Below are 22,684 nucleotides of genomic sequence, written 5' to 3' on the forward strand. Positions count from 1 at the left end.
TAGTGTTGCATGTCGAGGCATGGGAACTAGTTATGTCATTATGTATGGCGGGACGTAATACGATATACTTATGAAAATATGGTCTAGACTAAGATCTTAACTATGTTTACCTACTGCATTTATACATTACTCTTGATATTGCTTCTTTTGAGCTGAAAACTGTTTCTTGCTCGATTGAAACAAATATGTTCAACTTAAAAGTAGTCATATAACAAAGCGGGATTTGAACCACTTAAATCTAATTTTGTTACTGAACGAAAATCTATCCGTTCCAATGTATGTCATGCTTGGGCTTAAGGAGTTACTCTTTAATACGTTTTTCTACATAAATTTAAAGCTCAATCTTTGATGATCCGTAACTTTGCGAGATATTTTCACCATTATTTTATGTACCAGTTGCACGTCTTTTAGTAACAAATTATATTCATGTTTTTTTGCGGCATTTTACCGCTTCTTTAACATGAATTTTGTAATAATTTTGGCTGTGTCCATAGCTCATCTAATTTAATTTAATAACAAATGGATTAAGACAAATGCGACGCAATAAATCATTAAATATAACGTTGCCGTGGAAACAGATTTTATGAGCATCAAAGTTGTAACTACAATAAATCTTGTTGACTACAACATGTTTATATAACATTTGCAGATACTTATTTCTACTGACGTTAAATTATCCATACAAATACATACTAGTTTCTGAAAACCATTTTATTGAAACTCAAAAGAAAGAAAAGTTTTTTGGGTTGTGGTTTGGTTTGAAGTTTGTCCCATCCTATGGTATTACCCAACATGGAAGATCGACAGAAAATATAGTCTGCGTAATGGATGGTTGTGAAGATCTGGTTAATTCTGTTTCGCGTGCCAGCGCATGCGAATCCTGTCAACATATCTTCAATGAAAAAGATAAGATTATTAAAGATCTAAATTTGAAGATTGAAAGTGGAGAACACCACGTAACAACTCTTGAGGATACTACGAATAATCTTCAAGAACAGATTGTCAATCTTATGAAAGGTGAAATTCTTTTTTTAAGTTTCTAATGATTGGGTCTAATATCAACATTTATATGAACGACTTTTAACTGAGCACATTTAATGAAAATATTGAGTGAATTTTACTCATTCCCGTTTAGCTGAAAATTTTATTAAATACATGTGCGTCATCTACATAATTACATGAAGCTTAAAAATTGATATGTACATACAATCATACTGGAAACTTTTCAAGCGTTGACTTTTCGTTTTCTTTTGTTGATGTTATAAGCTACTGTGGGGTTTTTAAAAATATGTAAGTTTTTGTCTTTTATCGTGTACAAACTCAATCTTATTTCAATGATAACCGATTAAAACAAACGAAGATTATTTTAGTTAAGTCAACAAACCAAAGGTGGATTTAATATAAGACATTTATTTCATTGTGTGTCGAATATACGTTAAAATAATTTTATGACAACACAATTGGTTATGAAATGCCAGAGTTTTCCAATCTACTGCGTTTAATATACTTTAAAATGTAATTATACGCTAAGTCTCCCACTAAACATACGCTAAGTCTCCCACTAAACATACGCTAGGTCTCCCACTGAACTGAAATTACATTTTGACGTAAATTATACGTAAATTAAATCTATCATTTTTTCTTTTAAAGCAGAAAAAACTCACGCAAAGCATGTTCAATTCGTAAACAGTCTCTCCTTTCTGAAAGATTGGTTTCTTTAGTGTAAACTCGTTCGACACATTGTTTCTCTAAAACATCGCATATTGCATTTCTTCGATTTCCTTCATTAGACTGAGGAAAAACGAGAACTTTATCTTGCTTAGAATTTTTTTGCACATCCGGTTCTGTCATCATAACGTCAAAGTGTTTTTCTTGTGCGGCAAATATCTTATTTTTATCTTTTCTTATTTCTTCGTCTTCTGTGTTTTGAAGCATTTCGTCTCCAAGAAGTGGAACTCGTCCGTTGTTTTTTACCCTTCTTCTCCACAATTTGTTGCCTTTGTTCTTTTCACGTTTGTTGTTCAACGGTACCTCAATTTCACGTTTGTTAAAGTTGAAATTTCTTGCACTCATATCTAGACGTTGTACATACACACAGGCGCTGAAATACATTTACACAAAATGCATTCATAAACTCATGTATATATATAAAGAGAGAGAGAGACCCCTGACATATCCCCACCCACTCATATGTCACGAAATATTACACGGATGATTTTTATCACAATATTTATACAGCGAGTGAGCCGTGAAAGAGTGAGCAAGATATAGACATAAAAGCTTACAGCTGAAAACACGACAATCTTTAAAATTTGGGATCTCTACCAAAATACATTAAAAAATTGATGGTGACTAAGTATTTTGTTGATGAAATTTCAGGGACACTTGTTAAGTCCACTAATAAATATACTTTAATGAGTATTTTCACAAAAGTTACATGGCAAATGAAGCAGGCAGTGTCAGTGAGAAATTGGTATCAAAGTTTTAGAATAGCACTGACATAATATAAACATCAAACTTGGCTCTTATTTGTGTTGTGGCATATATTTTCAAGAGAACATATATACGGCTCACATTCAAAAAACAGTACTGCAATATGCATTCAGCTAACATAACGCTTCATAAAAACAGCATTTAAAAAATCTTAGATCTTTCGACTTTATTAATGTCGTTATTATAAACATAATATATCACCTACATTATCGAGTACAGGCAATGTATTAACATTAAAATCTTAAAATCCATTACGCAGATCACAACCTTTAAAACGACTTATTTCAAATCTCTAATAAAATTCTCAAATAATAAGCATCCACAACAACAATACACAATACATACATACAATCATACATTTCTTTTTGACTAACGCTAAGAATGTTGATTCATCAGTAAACAAAACGAAAAATTGCTCTTCTCTTAACTACATCAACATGGACGATTAGTATTGCAAACATGTATACGTACCAAGAGTTTATGATATTTACAGTTTTAATGTTTTGTTGGTAGAAAAGGAAATAGTAAACCAATGTGTTTTGTAAGTAACGTCTTGTTGGTCAAGCCAGTGACTCTCATCAGTGGCAGCACTTAATGCTTTATATGTAAGCTAGTAATAAAATAATGATATGATGTTTTGTAGCTTCGTAATTTCATTCTATTCATAAATGTATAAGATTGTGACGGAGTTTACAATTGATAAAACAGTCGTAAAAGAGATGTATGAATATTTATTATTTGTGAACGCAAAAGATCCAAGATTGTCTGGGAATTACTAAATTTGTCTTCATAAAGCTGAAATTATTTATGTGGGAAAATTTGTGAAAGGAAACATTTGTATCTATACTGCATTATTTAAGTTTGTCTGCGTGTGTGCATCTATTTTTGGATGCTAGATGCATAGAGAAATGCAAGTATGGACAGAAATAGCAAAACTTATAAATTTCTACTGAGTTGCTATTTTCCATATTTTGCAATTTTACATTGTTCTGCGCAGGAAAAATGTGCCAGCTGTAATAATGTTCCACTAAATAGCTCCTCTCATCATTAAATATACAAGTTCATAGAAATTCAAGTGATGACGATGTTAAAAATTTTTGTGTGTAAATGTATTCTGCAAGCAATGCTTGCACTCTGAATTATTGTAATCTGATTTTTGTTGTTCATTCAGTTAAATCATGTAACAAAAACTTTGTAAAAAATCGAATTTAGAAGTTGTGCATACAACGACACTTGGGTGTATGTTGTTATCTTGGAAACTTTAGGAGATTTGGGCATCTAATATTAATTTGTAGGAAGGTCTGGCTACGGAATTTCGCCAAACATTTTTACGTTTATTCAAGCCATCACGATAATTTTGATCAAAACTACATGATGTCATATAAGAATGAAAAAAATCCTAAATGTAGTATATTGGGCACAATGTCAAATATTTTGTCTTACCTACGTGGATATATATCTAAAATCAACTATCAGTGTAGCTACATAACCCATAAATTGAGTGTTTTAAGGTTGTTATTAATCTATTGTTTTGCCTCAATCTTTCGATACCATAGAATTCTTTTTACATTTGTTGTGTAGAAAAAGAAGCTAAAGATGTTGAAACAAACGTTTGTCACCTTCAAAACAACATCTCAACCCTCGAGGATCATCTTAAGCATCTGGAAAATGAGAAAAGATGTCTCAACGATAAGGTTAGTGATTTTGAGCACGAAGTAGCAGGCTTGTCGCGTATGTTTGGAATGCAGCAAGAAAAGTTTCAGTATGAAATGAAAAATCGTGAGAGAGTAATTAAAGCAGGTGAAGAGAAAAGAGAATGTCTGGAAAAAGAGTTGGAAGCCTGTAAAAAACAGCTGCAAAATAAAATCAAAGATGACACCGACAGAAAAGAAGATTTTGAAAATCTTCAACTGTCTATCAGGAAAAAAGACTTGGAAATTTCAAATCTTATTCAACTGCATGAGGACGCCAAAAAATTAGTGAAGACACTAAAGGAAGAAGTTTTCGTGAGTAATGAAGCTGCCATCGAGGAGAAGAACAGGAATAAATTGTTAGAAAATAAAATGGAAAATTACGCCACAAATATTGAAATTTTGAGAAAGGAAAATACTTCCTTAAGAATGGAAATAGATAAGTTTCGCAACAAAAATTGGAGGATGAATGAAGAAAAAACTCAAATGGAAGAACAATTAAAAAAGTTGACTTCCGATGTGGAAACACTCAAAATAGAATTGAACGAAAAGCAAAACAGATGTATTGAAGTTGAAACATGTAACACAAAGTTAAATGAACATAAGATTGAAAAAGAGGAGAAAGTCCAGAAGTTGGAGGGGGAAATTGAAGAATTTCGAAAGGAGATTGAAAATCTGAAAATGAAAGTTGTTCTACTTTCAGATGAAAAACAAGCATTGGAAAGCAAGATAAATGACACAAAAACAAAATTACGAGATTTTGTTGAAGAAAGAGAAACACTTGAAAAGGAAATAGTGGAATTACGAGAATATAGTAAGAATTCAAAGCTTCAGTTAGAAAAAGAAACAAGCAAGGAAAAAAGATTAGAAGAAGAAGTTCAGTCGCTTGGACGAATCGTGCACGATTTAAACATTCGGAATAAAGAGCATTTTGACAGATTGAAAATAAGCGAAGAAACATTAGATAGAGAAACGAAAGAGAAGGAGAAGTTACAAGATGAAGTCAAATGTATGGAAGAAGTCATTAAAAAATTGAATTACAAGAGTAAAAAAAATGATGAATGTTTTGAGGAAACTAAAAAGGAACTTGAGGCAGTGTCTGGTACAAAAGAACATCTTTTGATTAATTTACGGAAACTTGAAGACGAAAACAATAAATTGCTCTTAAAAATAAGTACACTTTCCGATGAAATACAAAACATGCATGACATGTTGGAAAAGAAAGATAAATTGATGGATGAATTACGACAAATTGTGAATGAAAAATCCTCCATCGTTTTGTGCCACGAGAGTAAAGTGGAAGAACTTCAGAATTGTATTAATGAAGTTGAAGGTTTGAGAGAAATGTCTCTTAATGAGTTGAATAAAACAAGGAAAGAAATGCACCAGCTTAGAGAGGAAAATAAACTTATTAATGCAAATTATAAAGATACAACGATTCATTATCAGGATTGTCAACATGAATTGAGAAAAAATGAAGAATTGCTTATAAAAATCAAAAAGGATTACGAAAATCAAACAGAGGAACTATCTCAGTTCAAAGAGCTAAATATAGAGCTAAACAATTCTTTGAGAGGATGCAATGATGAAATTAGTCTACTGGTAGTTGAGAAAAGCGAACTTCAAAGGGAAGTGGAGATTAAAAAATGTTCCCTTGAAAACAGTTTGGGGATGCAATCAAGTCTGAAGCAAGAAAATGAATCTTTGAAAATGCTGCTAGAAACCTTGAAAGAAAATGAGAGTGCAAGTTTTCATAAATTAGCAGAGCTCAAGAAAAAGTTAGAAATCGTTAGCAAGAAGCTTGATGAGAAAACTGATAAAAACAATGATTTAGAGATCCAATTAAGCAGTGCTTTTGGAAAGGCAGAGCGATGGAAAAAGATGAGTCTTGAAATTAAAGAGGAGCGAAATAAATTTAAAGTGCAATTAGCTGATTTTGATAAAGATCTAAACGACAAAAAATCCAAAATAGCTGAAAAAATGTCATGTTTGGAAAAAGAAAATGAAGTATTACAAGGCGTTATTAAAAGGTTAAAATCAAACGATGCAATTTTGAGAGCTAATGTAGAGGAACTACGTACTGAAGTTGATAAACTATCTGTTGATAATTCTGAAAAAGAAATTGAGGTTGAAAAATTATCCATAGAGAAAGAGCGGATAGGGAAATCCTTGCAGACATTAGGGAACGTTTTAGAAGAAAACACGAGATTAGAAAAAGAGAACAGTGAAATCATGTCTGAAAATTTCCAATTAAGGAAAATAACAGCTCCCTTCAGGATAAAGTAAGTAGTGTTGGACAGGAGTTTGAGCAATTGCGTCAAGAACTGAAGTCCTTGCAAGACAATTATGACGTTTCACAAGGCCTTTTGAATGAAAGTACCGGGGAATGCAAAAAGTGGAAAAAAGAATATGTTGTTTGCCAAGAGAGCGTGGCGGAATTGACCGAAGAGAATGAAAGATTGGCAAGGGAAAATATTCGACTCAAAGAAAAAGCGAATAAACTTTTCCAAGAAAAGAGCAATCTTGAGGATATCATAGAATCTCTGGAGACTAGTCAAACTTCAGAAAATGAAACTCTTTGTAGAAAAAATGCTTTATTAGAGAATGAGCTAGCATCACGTCAATGTGCTTTGAAAAAAATCGAGGAAAATGAATCAAAGTTGTATCGTGAGCTTGAAGAAATGAAAGGAAACGTAGAGAAAACTATAAACGAAAATGACCAAATAAAAGCATCGCTAAAAAAAGCTATCGGGGAAAATACTCGCCTAAGAAAAAAAGCTGACGATTTAAATACAAAAATCCAGCAGATGGAGAAAGAGAAAAATATAGTCATTGATTTACAAACAGAATTGACTGGAAAAGACAAGATATTGAGAAAACACAAAGAAAATATCAACCAGTTGAATGAATCCATATCTTTACTCACTAATCAGCAAAATGACTTAAAGGATAAATTGCAGAAGAAAGAAATTAAAATCAATGATTTGAACACTGTTATAGAAAAAGAAAGAATCGATGCTACAGTCCAATACGATAAGATTATGATATTAGAGAATGAAATCCAGATGCTTAAACAGAAGGAATTGAAGTACACAGATGAATTACACAACGAGAAAGAAAACAGGAAGGAAGCAGATGCGTCATATATTAAAGTAGTTAAAGAGAGAGATGATCTAGCAGACGCGTTAAAAATAACAAAAGACACATTAACGAAGAATATTGGTGTTTTGAAAAATGAAAATCAAGATCTTGCAAACGACGTGCTAAATGCAAATGAAAACATTGAAAAAATGAACCACTTTTGTGAGAATTTAGAAAATAGAATAGTGGAACTGGAAGACGAGAACAAGTTTCTAGAAGAGATAAAACATCAACTAGATGAAAACGTAAAAAAGAAATTTGATGAGATCAATAATCTTACTGTGGAAATAAACACATTGAAAGATGAAAATATACGTTTGCAAGAACATGCTGAGAATGTCGACAAAATCTTAACTTTGCAAAATCCTGCTGCATTAAACCAGGTAATTAAAAATGACATAAAGATTTTGTATGACAAATTGAGCGAACCCCAAAGTAGTGGTGAATTAAAAAGTATTGAAATTAAAGAACTTCGAAGGAAATTGTCGAATGTCAATGAAATCAAACTAAATGCAGAAATGAGTCTTATTGACAGTCGCCAAGAACAGGAAAGACTTCAGAGTCAAAATCTTCGACTGCAAGATAATTACACAAGACTTCAAAATCTCGTAAAGCAGGAAGTAGCATTGAAAATGGAAAAAGAAGAAACAGAAAACTATTGAAAAACGAGAAACAAAAAAATCATTGTTTACAAGAAGAGGTAGATTCAAAGTCACGGAAAGTTATGCAGAAAGAAAATGAAATTGAAAACTTGAAGCAGAGGATCAGTGAATGTAAGGAGACGATTGAGCAATTTAAGTCTTTAAAGGAAGAACTTTTGGCTTCAGTCGAGAAGCTCACTCGTTTGAAAGAAGAAGGATTGATCGATGTTAAAACACTTTCTGAGAAAAATGAAAAATTGTTATCAGAAAAAAATAGTCTTATCGACCTGGTTTCTTTTCATAATGAAGAAATAGAAAAGGTAAAAAATGATAAGAATGGGGTTATTTCTGAATTGAAATCAAAAACTCAAGAAAAAGATAACGAAATTAATCAGCTAAAAGATGAGATCAAAGGAAAGAATGAAGATAATTGTAGATTGAATAAAGCACAAAATGATCTTCAAGAAAGTTTGCAAAAAATTAAAGAAGAAATAAACGACCTTGAGAATGAAAATGAAGATCTCTTGTTTGAGCTTGATGAACTGAAAGGTGCTAATCAAAAAGCGAAAGATGTTCTTTGTTCAGTGCAGGGTGAAAACAGTGCTTTTCAAGATGAGTTGAAGGATAAAGAAAAATCTTGGAACGAAGAAAAAGAATTATTTTCGATGAATTTATGCGAGATAAGAAGTAAGAGCGTTAAATTAAATGATCAATTGACTCTTGCAAATGAAAGAAATGTTAAACTCAGAGAATTAGAAAAAGTATTAAGGTTGGAAATTGACGAATTAAGTGATGGCTATATAAAGATGGAAGAGAAATTCATCATCGTAATCGTGAGAATCAGATCTTAAAAGAAAAAATACAAATTCTCTCACAAGAGATCGAAGATGTACAACTCGCACGTGATACTGCTTGTCTTTTGAAAGAAAAACGAAATTATGAATTGCTTAAGTGCGAGGGGATTATTCAACGTTTAGAAAAAGAATTAAGTGATAAACAGAAAAGCAACAATATACTTCATAAAGAAATCGATTCTCTGATTGAAAAGGAGAAGTATCTTGAACTTCAAATATTGTCCGAGAAAGACCTAAGTAATCAACGCTTGAATGAAATACGCGATTTGCAAAACTCGAGAAATGAGAAGACGGAAAAGTTGTTGAAAGCTGAAATAAACATTGGGAAAATGGCTTCTGATGTTGACACGTTGCACACAAGCAACAATTCAATGAAAATAAAAATTGAAACTCTCGAAGATGAACTTATCAGAGTCAATAAAGATGAACAGCATTTTTCGCAACTTTACCAAGAAAGCAAACTGACTTCTCAATGGTTTGAATTACACATTGCTGAATTGAAATCCAATTTCTCATCGAAAGTGGGAGAGTTTCAAAATACAATTTGTACAATGAATCATGAAAGATGTGAACTCAATGAAAAGTACAATGACTTAAAAATGCAGCTGGATGACAAGTCAAAGAAAGTCGTAAGTTTAGAGGAGGGTATTGATGCTATCAATTTAAAGTATGAGCAATCGCTTCTTGAGATATCCTTGCTTCAAAATGACGTGTCAAAGAAAGATGAACAACTGGTCAATCTCCATGTCAAAAAGGAACGAATTACATCATCATTGAAAGATCTGGATTTAAAAATTGCTGAAATTCAAGGTCAAGCTGAAAAAATTGAAAATGACAACAGCTGTCTTCGCAATGAGCTAGCGAATTCGAAATTATTAGTGCAAAGTTTAAAGGAGAGTTTGAAAAATAAAGAACTTGCTTACGTGAAGGATTGTGACAGATTTGAGAAAAAAATTCAAAAACTTAAATTAGTGATAGAAACGTTTGCTAAGATGGCAGCTAATGAAAAATATAAAATTAAGAAAAATTCAATAAATCTTTTGAAACGTTTCAAAAGGCTTATGACAATCTGGTGGTGGATAACAGTCATTTGGTGGAAATAAAAAGCACCTTGAACGTGAGTTATCTTCAACACAATCTCACAAAGAAGAATTAAAAAAAAATAATAACATTGAAAAGACAAAACAGCTTGCTTGCATTGAAGAACTTGTTAAAGAATGTGAAGAATTAAAGGAAAAGCTAACGAATGTTTGCGATGACACCAGAAAAAATGAAGAGAAATTAGAAAAAGCGAATATTTCGTATCAAGAGATAGCGGTCTTACTTGAAAATCAAAAAGGTGAGACATTAAAGTATCGCAAACAGTTGCATTATTGGGAAGATAAGGTGAACAAATTAAAGAAATGTTTTTCAAACTCAACTCTACAAAGCAAGAAACTGCTACTAATAAAGGACGAGGAACTAAGATTTTTGGCAAACACAAAGATGAAACTGGAAACTAAGATCAAAGCGCTGAAGTCGAAAACAAAGAAATTAACAGCAGAAAATGATAGAAAAGTATTAAAAAATCAAATTTTTGAAAAGGAGATCGAGCTGAAGGATTCGTACATTCATGATTTAGAAGTTTGCAATGAAAATTCTTTAAACTTGAAAAATTCTCTGGAGATTCAAAAACATGATTTGCTTGTTAAAGTCGGGTCAATTTCAAGGGAATTGAAAGCTGCTAAAAAAGCGATGGAAGTTCATGTAAACAGCAAGAAGAAAATGGATCGTATTTTGAAAGAAAAGAAGAAGAACATGAAGAAGATCGTCATAATTTTGAGAAAGTCAAAGAAACATTGAATTTAGAAATTTACAACCAACTGACATCAATAAAGGATTTCATGGTCGCATCTGAACTCGACTTGAAATCTTTGAAATCTGAGTATTTTGATCTCAAAAAAAAGTTCAACGCGCATAAAATATTGTACGATGAACTTAATAATAAGTACGAGGAGTTGCAGGATGAATATTCTGTTCTGTTATTTAGTCGTGATGAAGCGCTTTGTAAAGTTACTGAACTTGCAGAATCTTTATTAAATGCAGAGGCAAACTTGGAAACATGGAAAACGTCACAGGTCGAGGAAGACTTGAAAATATCGCAGGAGCTGCAAAAGATGCAGAGAGAATTGACCATGGCCTGTGAAAGATTTAAAGCCAGCTGCTTTGAAGTTAGTTGCTTAAAAGAAACTATTATAAGGAAAGACAAATATATTGCGGAATTTGAAAAATCAATGAAGGATTCAGCGTGTCGAGATAGATTTCATCAAATCAAAATTAAAGAGCTGGAAGCAAAGAATGAAGTAATTGAGAATTTAAATAAAAAATATGAGATTGATAAAAACGAACATAATAGAAAAATAGAAGAACTAATGCAAGACTTAAAACGCCAAGAATTAACAATGGAGAAAGAAATAACGAGGAAAAAATGCATTCAAACCGAAAAAGCAAAACTAAATCAACAACTTGAGCATTCAAACAAATATTGTAGCGAGGCGACCAATGTCATACATGAGTTGAAGCAGAAGTTGGGCGACTTGAAAATTCTTTATCAGGAAACGTTTAGGATAAAAAATTGCAAAATTGAAAACGACGAAACAAAAGTTAAAGAACTGCATCAAAGAAATGATTTGAATCGGATGAAGGAATATACCACTGTTAACCTTGAAAATATTGAAGAGGAGAAGAAAGAATTCTTGGTAATATTAAGCCACATTAAGCAAGAAAAAGAGGCAGTAAACATTGCTTTAAGAAAGTTGTTTGCTGTTAATTTCCGTTCAGATACTTCAAGTGACGAAGAATTAACAACTCTTGAGATATTTGAAAAGATTATTGAGTGCAACAAACATTTGTGGGAACGTGAAGAATTTTTACTAAAAGAAAAAGAAGATCGACTTCTGCATATCGTAGAATTAAAGAAAGAGAACACAAACATCAACAAGCTTTACCAGAATGAATGCATGGAAACTCAGATGCTGAGAGAAAAAAATGAGAATCTTACAGTTGTAGCTGGGAAATTACAAAATGAATTACATGACATTAATTCTGAAATGGAGCAATTTCAAGCCGAAATATTCGAATTAAAAATTAATCTAGAATCAGTAAGACATGGACGTGATGAACATCAATATCAGTGTGAATTACTACGAAGGGAAAAAGAAAATTTAGAAGATGACGTGAACTCCATAGAAGATGAAATAGAAGAACTCACATCAAAACTTAACGAATCTGTTAATTACATAAATGGTTATCATGTAGAGTTTACTGAAGATATTGTAGATGACAGTGGTGTGGCCTCAGAAGATAATGTAGATGACTACGCTGAGGGCTCAGAAAAAAACTTGTTCCAGATGACTCCAGATGATGAACTACTTGACAGTGGTATTTTTGTCACTGGTCCGCCAACATCTCTCAAATTGCCCTCGATTTCCTCTACCAAAGACGAAACAGCATGCAACAAAAAGATGCATAATTTACATATTGTTGTTGATAAAAGTTTTGAAACATTTTTAAAGCTATGTTCATCTCTTGGTGTAAGATTAAAAACCTGCTCTATCAAAGAAAAGCAGCTTGTCAAAGAAATGAGTGTGTTAAAGAAAACGTCTCTTGAAAACGAAGAGCTATTGGGTTCTCTTGAACAGGAAATTGTGAGTTTGGAGTTATCGCAAAAATCATTGCAACAGCTTTTCTATGAAAAAGAAAATGATTTGAATGATTGTTTGAAAAAACTTGATCAGTCGAATAAAGAGAGAGAAATTGAACTTAATATCTTGGAAGAAATATTACAAAAACTTAACAAAAAGGAAAACATCTTGAATGAAGAGCTACCTCAGACAATAAATGGAGATCAACTTGAGCGTTTATATTTGTCTGAAATAATTGAGCATCGTAAGAAAATATTACTTGAAGAAAGCAAGAAACCTAATCATGATGATGCTATACAGAAGCAAAAAATATCGAAGCTGTGTATGAAACTTTCTGAGCTTGATAAACAAATTGATTGCATCGAGTTAGCAAATCAGATGATGAAAAATTACTGTTTAGGTCTTGAAGAAACAATCAAGCAACTTTATCGGCAAGAGAAGCAATCCAAATCCACACTAAACATAAGAAGAGCTCAAGTTGAAGATTTGCAAAAGCAAAAGAAAAATGACAGTAAACGAATTGGTAGTTTATCAGGAAATATATTAAAATGTGAAAACACGATTCACATGCTAAAGACAAGTTGTATAGAGAAGCAAGAGTTGCTTTTAGAAATTGATGAAAGATTTATGGAGTCGAAAGACCATGTTAACAAGGCACTATGTGAACTTTCTCAACTTAAAGAAAATGATGTTCGTGCCAGGCTGGAAATAGGCTTCTTGACCGATCAGCAAGCAGCACTAAAGGAACAAATGAAAAACGATAAAGTAAATATTAAACAAATGTCAATGGAATTAAGTGAAAAAGATGAAAAGCTAAGAAAAAATGAAACACAACTAAAACTTGTTAATGAACTTTTAGTTGAAATGAACAACTGCAAAGATTGCTTGGAAATTGATTTTTGTGAAGTAAAAAAGAATAACTCTGCCTTGAGGAAAGATGTTGAAGACTTGAAAAATGAAAATAAATGTCTTAATGAGAGTTTAAACTTAAAAGATGATGAAGTGAGTCAAAAGAACAAAGTAAACAAACAACTTAATACAACAAACGAAAAAATGAGAAAGAACATTGAGCAACACCGTCATCTACTCTTTGAAGCCACCAAGGAGAAGGAAAACATTACATCTGAAGCAAAAGTCGTTTATAATTTAGTTGAAGAATTAAAAAGTATTGTTGATCCCAACAGTCCGTCGAAGCATTTTCAATTTTCTTCCAAAGAAGGGATAAATACATGTAATCTCATCAGAGCGATACATAGAAACATCAAAGATTTGACACTTGCATATCATAAATTACTAGAAGAACGTGATTGTTACAAAAAGAAGATTGTGATGCAAGATTCCAAGTTGGAAGATACCAAGCAACTTAGATCAACTATGGAAATGGAAAGAAAAACACTTGATGATGAAATTTCTACTCTGTGCAAGATTGTGGCGAAGACTCGTTTTTGTCAAAGAACAATGAAGCTAGCCTAAGTGGCACTGTGGTCGCAAGTGAAAGTCAAATGTTCGATAACATGTCTTTGTTTGAAAAGACAAATTTTTTGATGGATAATGTTATGTTCTTATTTTCTGAAACAGATAAGGCTAGAATAACTATCGGACAACTGAAAGAGTCAATCCAAGAAATGGACGAGAAAATCTCTGAACTAAAATCTGAAAACGAGCGGATAGATGACGTAATGTTAAAACTACGGCAATCTGAAGAAATTATCAAAAAGTTAAGAAGCACAATTGTTGAAACAACAGCTCAAAAAGAGGAAGTTGAAAAGAAATTAGAAATCACAACGAAAAAAACGTCTGACTTGGAGAAAGCTTTGCAAGAGCAGGTTACTTTACTGAAATTTACAAGTGATATTTTGGCTGAGGAACGTGAGGGAAATGTTACGTTGACCAAATTAGCTAAGACAAAAGAGTATGACTTAGAGAATATGTTAATAAATATCAAATCAAAAGATGATCACATTGAACAATTAAATATTCAAGTGAACGAGTTAAAAAGCAAATTGTCTTTAAAGCAAGAAGAACTTGTCAAAATCCATGATCAACTTGTAGAAATCCAAAATGAAAGAAACGTTGTTCAATGAAAAAGTCAGTAATTTATCTCTTCTTTATTTATTTTAGTGCATCCTCTTGTATATTTAACCATGCATATTCTTTTGTTTAGATTAAATTACATAAAGATTGTTCTGTCATGAAAACAAAAGCAAAGGAATTGGAAAAGGACAAGGAAATTTCAGACAAACAATGTGAGAAAGAAAACAAAAAGGTTTTATTTCTGTTGGAGAATATTAAAGATTTAAAAAATGAAGTAAATAATGAACAAAGAAACAGAGAACAACTTGAAAAAGAGATGTCAGAAACAATTGATGATGAAAAAGAGAAAATAGAAACACTTGAGTTAAAAATCAAGGAATTGCAGTCCAAGCTTGAATTTGACATGAATACTTGTGACAGTGCATTACAACAACTGAAGAGCGAATTAAGTTTATCAGAAAGCTTGAGATCTGAACTGGAAGAAAGAATCACAAATTATGAAAAACAACTGTCGGACACAAGCGATAAAAACGCAAACTTTCAACGAGAAATTCAAGTTCAAAATGAAACAATAGAGAAGTTTACTACCCAAGAACAAGAGTTTATCAATGAAAAAGTAACCTTACAACAATCTGTTTTTATTTGTCAAATGAAACCACACGACTGGAAATCTGTTATCAAGAAACTCTTGACATGTTAGAGATTAAAAATGAATCTCTTGTTCAAAAGCAGCAAGAAATATTTCATTTGAAGAAAACAATCCTCTTGTGTAAACAGATTGCCAGGACCATTGCAAATAGCACGACAAACTTCAAATCAGAATTGCAAGATCTCAAATGTGATATGGTGATAAACATGAAAAAGATCGAAAATGAAGTAAAAATGAAGAATGATAAACTTCAGCTCAAAATACGTGATATGATAGATACGAAAGTGAACTGTAAAAATACATCAGTACTCAACAAACTTCAACAAGGAGAAGTAATCATACAAAAACTGAGACACGAAGTACACAAGTTATCGAGTGAACTACGTCAGAAAAACAAAGAATTTTTTTCAGTTACTGCAGATCTCGAAAAGACAAAACGCAAATCAAATGAAGTTTACGATGCTCTTCAAAAGATTTGTACAACCGGCAAAGAAATGATCGAAAACTTTCATGAAAATTCTCGTTGTATAAAACAAGAAAATGGAAACGATGTTTATTTTACTTTGTCATCACATTCATTTGAAATACATGATAGTTCTTGGTCCAAAAGTGTCGACAATTACATGCTAGCTCTAGATAAGACTTTGAGAGAAATGGATTTTTCATTAAGATGTTGCTTGAGCTGCAACGAATCATTTCAAAATGATCTCGAAAAATTGACTATTGAAAATAAAGCACTATGTGATGCTAGTGTAGGTCAGAATAAAGAAATAGAAAATTTGGCCAAAGATCAAGCTCGTTTGATTGAAGAAAATACAAAGCTCAGCGAGGAGAATGATGGACTAAAAAATTGGAAAGATTGTCGAACAAAAGAATTTGAAAATTTAAAGAAAGAACTGAAATGAACGCAAAGTTGTTGAAGAAATGACAACTAAATTATCATCTTTGAAGAATGAAAGCGCGCAATTGTTGAAAACAATGAAAGGAATAAAAACTGAATTACATGAAGTAAAGAAAGTAAACATTGAACTTGACTCCAAGAAAGTGACACTCCAACAAGAAAGGCATGATATCTGTGAGAAACAGAAAAGTTTGATAGAACGCTGCGAGTTATTGAATGAAGAAAAGTCAAAAGTCGAAAAAATACGAGATAAACATGAGAAAGTTATTGTTGAGTTGGAAAATGAAAGAACTGAGCTTCTCGCATCTTGTGAAGAGATGGAAAGAGTCAAACAACGCAATAAAATACTCCACAAAGAGATATCAACTCTGGAGGAACAGAAAAATCTTAGCAAACATGAAAATGAGGAGTTAAAAATCAAGTATGGTGTAATTATGTTAAAATTTGATGCAACTAAGGAGAAGTTAGAGACGTTAAATCAACGTTTTAATGCACTAAATGAAGAAAAAACAAAAATTCAAGAATCTGTTGAATTATACAAGATAGAGAACGTAAATTTCGTAGAAAAGCTTGCTTTACTAGAACAGGAAGTTGAAGCTAAGAATAAAGAAATGAAACACTTGAAGGAAAATTTTGCAAAACTTGACGAAGAAAAAAAAGAAATGCATGAGATGGCTTTGAAAAAGGAAGTTCGGTTATCAGTCTTGGAAACTGATCTCAAGTCCTACACTGAATATTCTAATCTTCTTGAAAAACGAGTTGCTGAGGAATCTGACAAATGTTCTACTCTTCAATTGAAAAAAGAGATGCTCGAACGTGAAGTATGCAATCTTCAAAATAAACTTGATGCATTTATTTCTACAATTGAAGATTTGAAGTCATATTTAAAGGCAAAAGATGGGGAAATAGATGATGCGAAACAAGCTTTAAAGGAGAAGACTAGAGTAAACGTTCAGTTGATAGAAAACTTTGCCAAACTAAAGAATACTTTAGATGATTGTTTAATCATTAAAAAGAAGAGTGAAGAAAAGTTGGAACGAGCAGGTGAATTATTAAAGCAGGAAAAGGCACTGACAAATAACTTAACAAAGGAAAAAATGCAGTGAACAAGATCTTCAGTGCAAAATTACAAAGTTAAATGAAAGAATGAACTATTTTACATGTGAGTTGGCGACTTCTACAACTAGAGAAACTTTGTATAAACAAAAAATTGGCTCTATGGAAATAACATTGGATAAAATAGAAAACGAGTCAAAGATAAATGTTGTTACGAATAATGATAATAATGAAAGAAAAACAGGACTACTCAACGATATGAAAATAGTCGAGGAAACTCCGATGAATGCTGAATCTAAGCTGAATGAAACAACTTTAGAGAAGGAAAAACTTTTTAATGCAAACCAAAAAATGAGTACAGTTGTTAAAGAACTGAAAAACACGATCGCATCCATAAATAATGAAGATAAGAAAAATTTTAAAATAATTGACGATTTAAAATGTCAACTAGATGTTGCAAAGGAAGTAAAACAGTATCTTGAAAATCAAATCCAAATTATGGAAAAGATGAGAGAATGGAGCAAAACTTTGAAAAAGTCTCACTCAAGTAACAAAACGTTATCTTTGAAAATATCTCATGTAAATAATGACATTTCCAAAATTGAAGAGGAGAAAAATCTTCATAATGATCGCAATTCATTGCAACAAAAAAATGAACCACGTGACTTGGAGTTTGAAAGTAAGAATAATGAAATTCGAACATTGGAGGCTCGTGTTGATGAACTTCAAAATCAAAAAAATCAACTCAATATCTGTGTGAAGTATGAGAAAGACCAATTGCTTGTTTTAAACATACAGTTTCAAGAACTTGAGAAAATTAAAGTCTCCTTGGAAGAGAAAATGAGAAAACAACAAAATCAACTTGGAAGCACACTCTTGGAACTATTATCTGCAAAAGCAACCATAAAAGAATTAGAAAGCGTGAAAGAAGAATTAAACTCCAAAATATCGCTGTTGGTTGAAGAAAAGGAACTTTTTCAAAAGAGCAATGACGATATGAAGATGGAAATAAGAAAATTGAAAAACGAACTTTCTGATAAGGTACTGGAACATTCAAGTCTACTTCAAGAGTATAACGCTACAAAGAACGAAAAAAATGTAGCTGTTGCATTGCTAAAGAAGAATGAGAGTGAACTGTGTCTCATAAAACAAAATGCGTGTGATTTGATAACGAAGAAAAAGACATTAGAAGTAGAAATAACCAATTTCAAAGTAATATTTGAGCAACTTGAATTTGTTCACCAAGAACTAAGAACAGCAAACGTCCAGCTACAGGAAAGTAATAAAAGATTAGAAAGAGAGCTGGAAAAACTAAAAAATGGCTCGCACGCAAACTGATTTAACAAAACTGAGCTTTCACATAAGAAACGGAAATTGCAAGCTGCGTTAGTCAAAGAAAACAAAAGATAGTGTCGAAGAATAACTACTAGTCTACATCGTTCTGACTTGACATCTTGGCTAGAATTCTTAGCAAGATATCTTGACCATAAACATCTATTATTATAATTTTGTAATTTAAATTGACTTTGATAAACGTATACACATACAGAAGCATTGAAAAATAATGTGTAGAAATTATTGTTTGTTATGTCAATGTAAATCATGTAATCATTAAAGGTTTGACAACATAACATTTTTGCACGCCCACATCCAGCATTCGATTTCTGACTTGATGAGATTTTAATTTATCACCCTCAAGAAAATGTTCAATAAAATAGTATAGCACATTGAGTTTAATCATTTCATATTCAATCATATTGCTTTGGTCAGCACAATTGGAGAATCACAATTTTGATGAATTTTCAACGATTACAACAGATTTTCCAAAGTTATCTCCAGTAAACAGGTCTACAAAAGCTTTTGGAAATCCGTCAAAGCCATACGTTATGTGTTCTTTTACAATAATTTTGCCCTAAAATAAAAAGAACAAAATCTGAGACGACAAAAAGTTAATGTCGTATCAAGTGCTCTCTCATCTCAGGACTATGTTTTTATAATAGGGATATGGTGTAGCTAATAGGTACATATAGATCTTTAAAGGTAAGATAGAGTAAGTAGGACATATTTTGTACAAACTTCTTTGATCCAGTGAACAATTTGTTGACATGCCGTTTCAAAGTCTTGAGAAAATTCCATCACATTAAATCCTCGAATTTTTATTTGTTTCCCCACCAATGACCAAAGAGTGTCCTCAACTAAATAATTGTTTACAATACAAACATAAAATAGTTTAAATTTGCCTACTAAACAATGAATTTTCAGGGACGAGCCTTGTCGTGTATTTCAAACTACGATGAAAACATCATGAATAATTTAACTTAGAACAACTGGTATATGGTAACGATATTGAAGCTTTACTTTTAAATTTCTTTTGTCTCAACAACCATGAAAATATCCTTACTATAAAGGAACGACATTTTACTCACCAAAACCTGGTTTTTTTTCATGATACGTGGATATGGCCCCACACACAGCGACGCGACCACTTCTGTTCATTAAATGATTTATGATTTTGGAAAATCCTGGACCTCCAACCTGGAAGTTTGAGATAACTTTTAGTTTCTTTGTTACAACCAAACGATATTAAATAACTATATAGGTGTTTTAGCAGGAAATATGAATTGGAAGACCAAGCTCATTTCGAGGACATTAGAAAATGTGAAATTGCGCAGTTTATTTTAAAACATAAGCGAAACCATCCTGCAAGTTTTAGTCATGCTAGGCAAAGCTCAATTCATTACCATTATTGATTTTTTTTAATTTATTGTTTTCACAAAGAAAAAATTGTACTAAATTAACAGACTGAGTACGTCACAGTTTTCAACTTTCGTAAAAAATGAAACTATTGTGGATTTAGCTTTGGGAGAAACTAACTTGAAACCAGTTTTTACTGTCTTCTTTCAGTCAGTGTCGCTATAGAAGGGACAGGAACCAAACGTTTCACACAAAATAAAACAATCCTTGGCGTGCAGTCTTATTCAAATCGCACAACGTAATTGAAAACTAACATTTTCAAAAAACATATCAATTCCATCAGGACAAAGTTTCTTAAGTTCATCTTCAACTGATGTTACAGTCTTGTAATTAAATGCTTCATCAAAACCTAGACTTTTAAGAAAAGCAACTTTTTCATCAGAACCGGCACTACCAATAACACGACATCCTTTAATCTTTGCAATTTGACCAACAATTGAACCAACTGCTCCAGCTGCACTGTTAACATAAAGTGTTTCACCTTCTTTTGGTTCAAGGACATTCAAAACTCCAAAATAGGCTGTTAAACTAACAATGAACATGATAAAGAAGTATTTGTATGCTTTGAATGGTTTAAATGTTAAACTTTACCATCATTTGGCAAGTTGAGTAAATAATCAAGTTTATGAACATTAAGCTCAATATCAATTTCTATAACAAAAGTACCATCATTATTCAATTAACTCTAATGTGATATCCATAGTGCAGTTATGTAGTACTAATGTATTAACTATGGTACAGTTCTTTAAACCAAAACATGATACGAAAAAAATTCTGTATGGGAATATTAAATGCAATTCAGGGAAAAACTAACCCAGCTAAACCCGCAACTCCAACACCATATGATAAAGGCAGATCATCAAGAAAGTTCAAATTTGTAAGTTTTTTTCCTTTCATAATTGCATGAGTTCTACATCCCATTGCTCCAGATACTTTGGTACCAATTGGAAATAATAAATCTTTACTATCAATCACTCTATATCAATAATCAATAATATGAACAAGAAGCTCGCTCGTATTTGTTGATTCGTTTGAAATATTTCATGGGCATTTACAAAAAGTAGCATTTACTTACTTGCCTGCTACAAAGTAATTAATCATGTCATCTCCAATATTACATATCACAGGTGTGTATGGTCTATAAAATTACGTGGTTAAACATTACTAGCAGAATCATACTACTCTAGTATTCTATTGCAAATGCTTTCATTTGATTGGCTACTCAACTTGCAATCAAATTTGCAATAGATACACAAAAAATTCAGGAAAACTGCCACTAATTTCTTCATGAATACTAGTATAATTCTTCTAAAATATTTGGGTAGTTGCTCTTGATTTCCTTCTCAACTATATAAATTACCTCATAGAAATCATGGAGATGGTAATGTAATTGTTACCTAATTAGAATGCATTTAAATTACCTCATAGAAATCATGGAGATGGTAATGTAATTGTTACCTAATTAGAATGCATTATTTGAACACACCAATCAATATGTAGATGCAATTATAAAATCATCTCACTGTTTAAGTGTTTATTGACATTTTATTGATAATGATGAACCTCATATATGGATCAACGCTCAAAGCTTGTACCTCGATCAAAACCTCTATAATATAAATTAGCATATCAGTGGTGAACAATTTCGTAAAATATAAAATTGAAATTAATGTCATTCTCCCTTCATCACACATATCCCCACATCAATATAACACATCATGCACAATTAAAACACACTAACCGCCAATCTTTATGCTAGGAATCTCCTCTTCGACAAGTTCCAAATCAGTCACTTTGGGAAGTCCTTCAAACTTGTGAGCGTAAATATATTTCTTTCCTTTCATATTGTAATACCGTTTGCACACAAATTTTTCTCTTAATTCGCTCACATTACAAAAAGGAATACTTCGAATTCTAGAGAATATCCTCAGCATGTCGTTTTTCATGCAAACAAATTTATTTTTTCATTTTATTGGGTTAGCCGATGCGCATGCGCGCTCCGTAAAATGTATAAAACTCAGGTTTTGCAAGGCGTGGCTCTGCTGTATAACCACGAAATTTACTAAGTTGAGTCTTTGGTGTACATGTTACGTCATGATCGTCATGTTCGATGATTTTAACAAAGCATTTTCCTTATTTACAATAATGATTTACATTGCAAATGTAATCCAATATAAACAACTTTTCATTGTTCTGTCACTCCCAGGAGAATAGTTGCACACCACCTATATGAATTTGTTTTCAAATTTGATTAATGAAATAATATCTCTCACTCTTTAGATTATCATTTTTGTAATGCATTGTTTTTCTTTGTACTTAGAACCAATCATAGACTATTATCATGTAGGTGGATAGGAATTAAATATTTTTGATCAACTAGTCTGCATGCAGTTTTTAGATTGATGTTTATCGAGTGAGAATGTCTAGCTCTAGAAGTCGAGATTTTTGACGTGTTGATGAAAAGTTTGGGAAAGTTCTTGGTAGTGACGTTAGAGCAAGTGATACAGGCTCAGTGTATTTTAAAGAGATCGGATGTATGTGAGTGTAATCAATCCACGGTTTTTAATGTGGTTGAAGAGAAGATCGAGAAGTTTTGTGTCAATACCAAATGAAGTTGAATAATGATAATTGATGATCGTTCGGAAGATTTTGGTTTCGGAACATGGATGATGATTATAAAATGTCGTGGTAAGGTTTACGTTGTATAAATGAAAGAATTTAAACCGTTTTACTAAAAGTAGGTATTTATAAAGTAATTAAGATTGTAAAGCCCTATGGTTTATAGTT

The 22,684-nt window shown here is 32.0% G+C and overlaps 4 protein-coding genes and 1 long non-coding RNA gene across 6 annotated transcripts; 3 read left to right on the top strand and 2 right to left on the bottom strand.

Moving 5' to 3' along the window:
* The first annotated feature begins 214 nt into the window (after positions 1-214).
* On the top strand, positions 215-17,417 carry LOC124445213 (repetitive organellar protein-like). Its single transcript, XM_046995920.1, is given in 8 exon segments — positions 215-1,017; positions 4,075-6,437; positions 6,440-7,981; positions 8,086-8,735; positions 10,553-13,966; positions 14,227-14,329; positions 14,668-15,153; positions 16,087-17,417. Coding segments are annotated over 8 exon segments (9,858 nt in total). The 5' UTR covers positions 215-824; the 3' UTR covers positions 17,194-17,417.
* Positions 1,131-3,094, bottom strand: LOC124445447. Its single transcript, XR_006948154.1, has 2 exons — positions 2,965-3,094; positions 1,131-2,101 (listed from the first exon to the last, which is right to left on the bottom strand). It is a non-coding gene; the product is annotated as an uncharacterized LOC124445447 (long non-coding RNA).
* On the top strand, positions 14,093-15,668 carry LOC124445446 (RNA polymerase II degradation factor 1-like). Of its 2 annotated transcripts, none has more exons than XM_046996171.1 (2): positions 14,093-14,591; positions 14,668-15,668. In XM_046996171.1, exons 1-2 carry the CDS (start codon positions 14,565-14,567, stop codon positions 15,235-15,237), a joined length of 597 nt encoding a protein of 198 aa, XP_046852127.1. In that variant the 5' UTR covers positions 14,093-14,564; the 3' UTR covers positions 15,238-15,668. The 2 variants fall into 2 exon arrangements, with proteins under 2 accessions (XP_046852127.1, XP_046852128.1); XM_046996172.1 differs by having other exon boundaries at positions 14,508-14,595.
* On the top strand, positions 17,234-18,774 carry LOC124445443 (structural maintenance of chromosomes protein 4-like). The gene has a single exon (XM_046996168.1). It carries the CDS (start codon positions 17,234-17,236, stop codon positions 18,479-18,481), a length of 1,248 nt encoding a protein of 415 aa, XP_046852124.1. The 3' UTR covers positions 18,482-18,774.
* LOC124445445 (prostaglandin reductase 1-like) lies at positions 18,639-21,910 on the bottom strand. The gene is made up of 8 exons (XM_046996170.1): positions 21,639-21,910; positions 21,461-21,506; positions 20,973-21,035; positions 20,712-20,873; positions 20,152-20,425; positions 19,570-19,678; positions 19,220-19,338; positions 18,639-19,055 (listed from the first exon to the last, which is right to left on the bottom strand). The coding sequence occupies exons 1-8, from the start codon at positions 21,841-21,843 to the stop codon at positions 18,927-18,929; spliced, it is 1,107 nt and encodes a 368-aa protein (XP_046852126.1). The 5' UTR covers positions 21,844-21,910; the 3' UTR covers positions 18,639-18,926.
* Positions 21,911-22,684: the final 774 nt, after the last annotated feature.

This window comes from Xenia sp. Carnegie-2017, unplaced genomic scaffold (genome assembly GCF_021976095.1).
Source record: "Xenia sp. Carnegie-2017 unplaced genomic scaffold, XeniaSp_v1 HiC_scaffold_22, whole genome shotgun sequence".
Classification (NCBI taxonomy): Eukaryota; Metazoa; Cnidaria; class Anthozoa; order Malacalcyonacea; family Xeniidae; genus Xenia; species Xenia sp. Carnegie-2017.

Bases quoted from the DNA above. Each gene is read 5' to 3' on its own strand.
- LOC124445446 (XM_046996171.1), top strand. From the start codon at position 14,565: ATGAAAGAAACGTTGTTCAATGAAAAA. The intron at 14,592-14,667 runs GTCAGTAATTTA...TCTTTTGTTTAG, and splicing joins AAACGTTGTTCAATGAAAAA to ATTAAATTACATAAAGATTG.
- LOC124445443 (XM_046996168.1), top strand. From the start codon at position 17,234: ATGAACTATTTTACATGTGAGTTGGCGACTTCTACAACTAGAGAAACT.
- LOC124445445 (XM_046996170.1), bottom strand. From the start codon at position 21,843: ATGAAAAACGACATGCTGAGGATATTCTCTAGAATTCGAAGTATTCCT. The intron at 21,507-21,638 runs GTTAGTGTGTTT...TTTATATTATAG, and splicing joins TCCTAGCATAAAGATTGGCG to AGGTTTTGATCGAGGTACAA. The intron at 21,036-21,460 runs GTTCATCATTAT...GTAATTTTATAG, and splicing joins AGCGTTGATCCATATATGAG to ACCATACACACCTGTGATAT.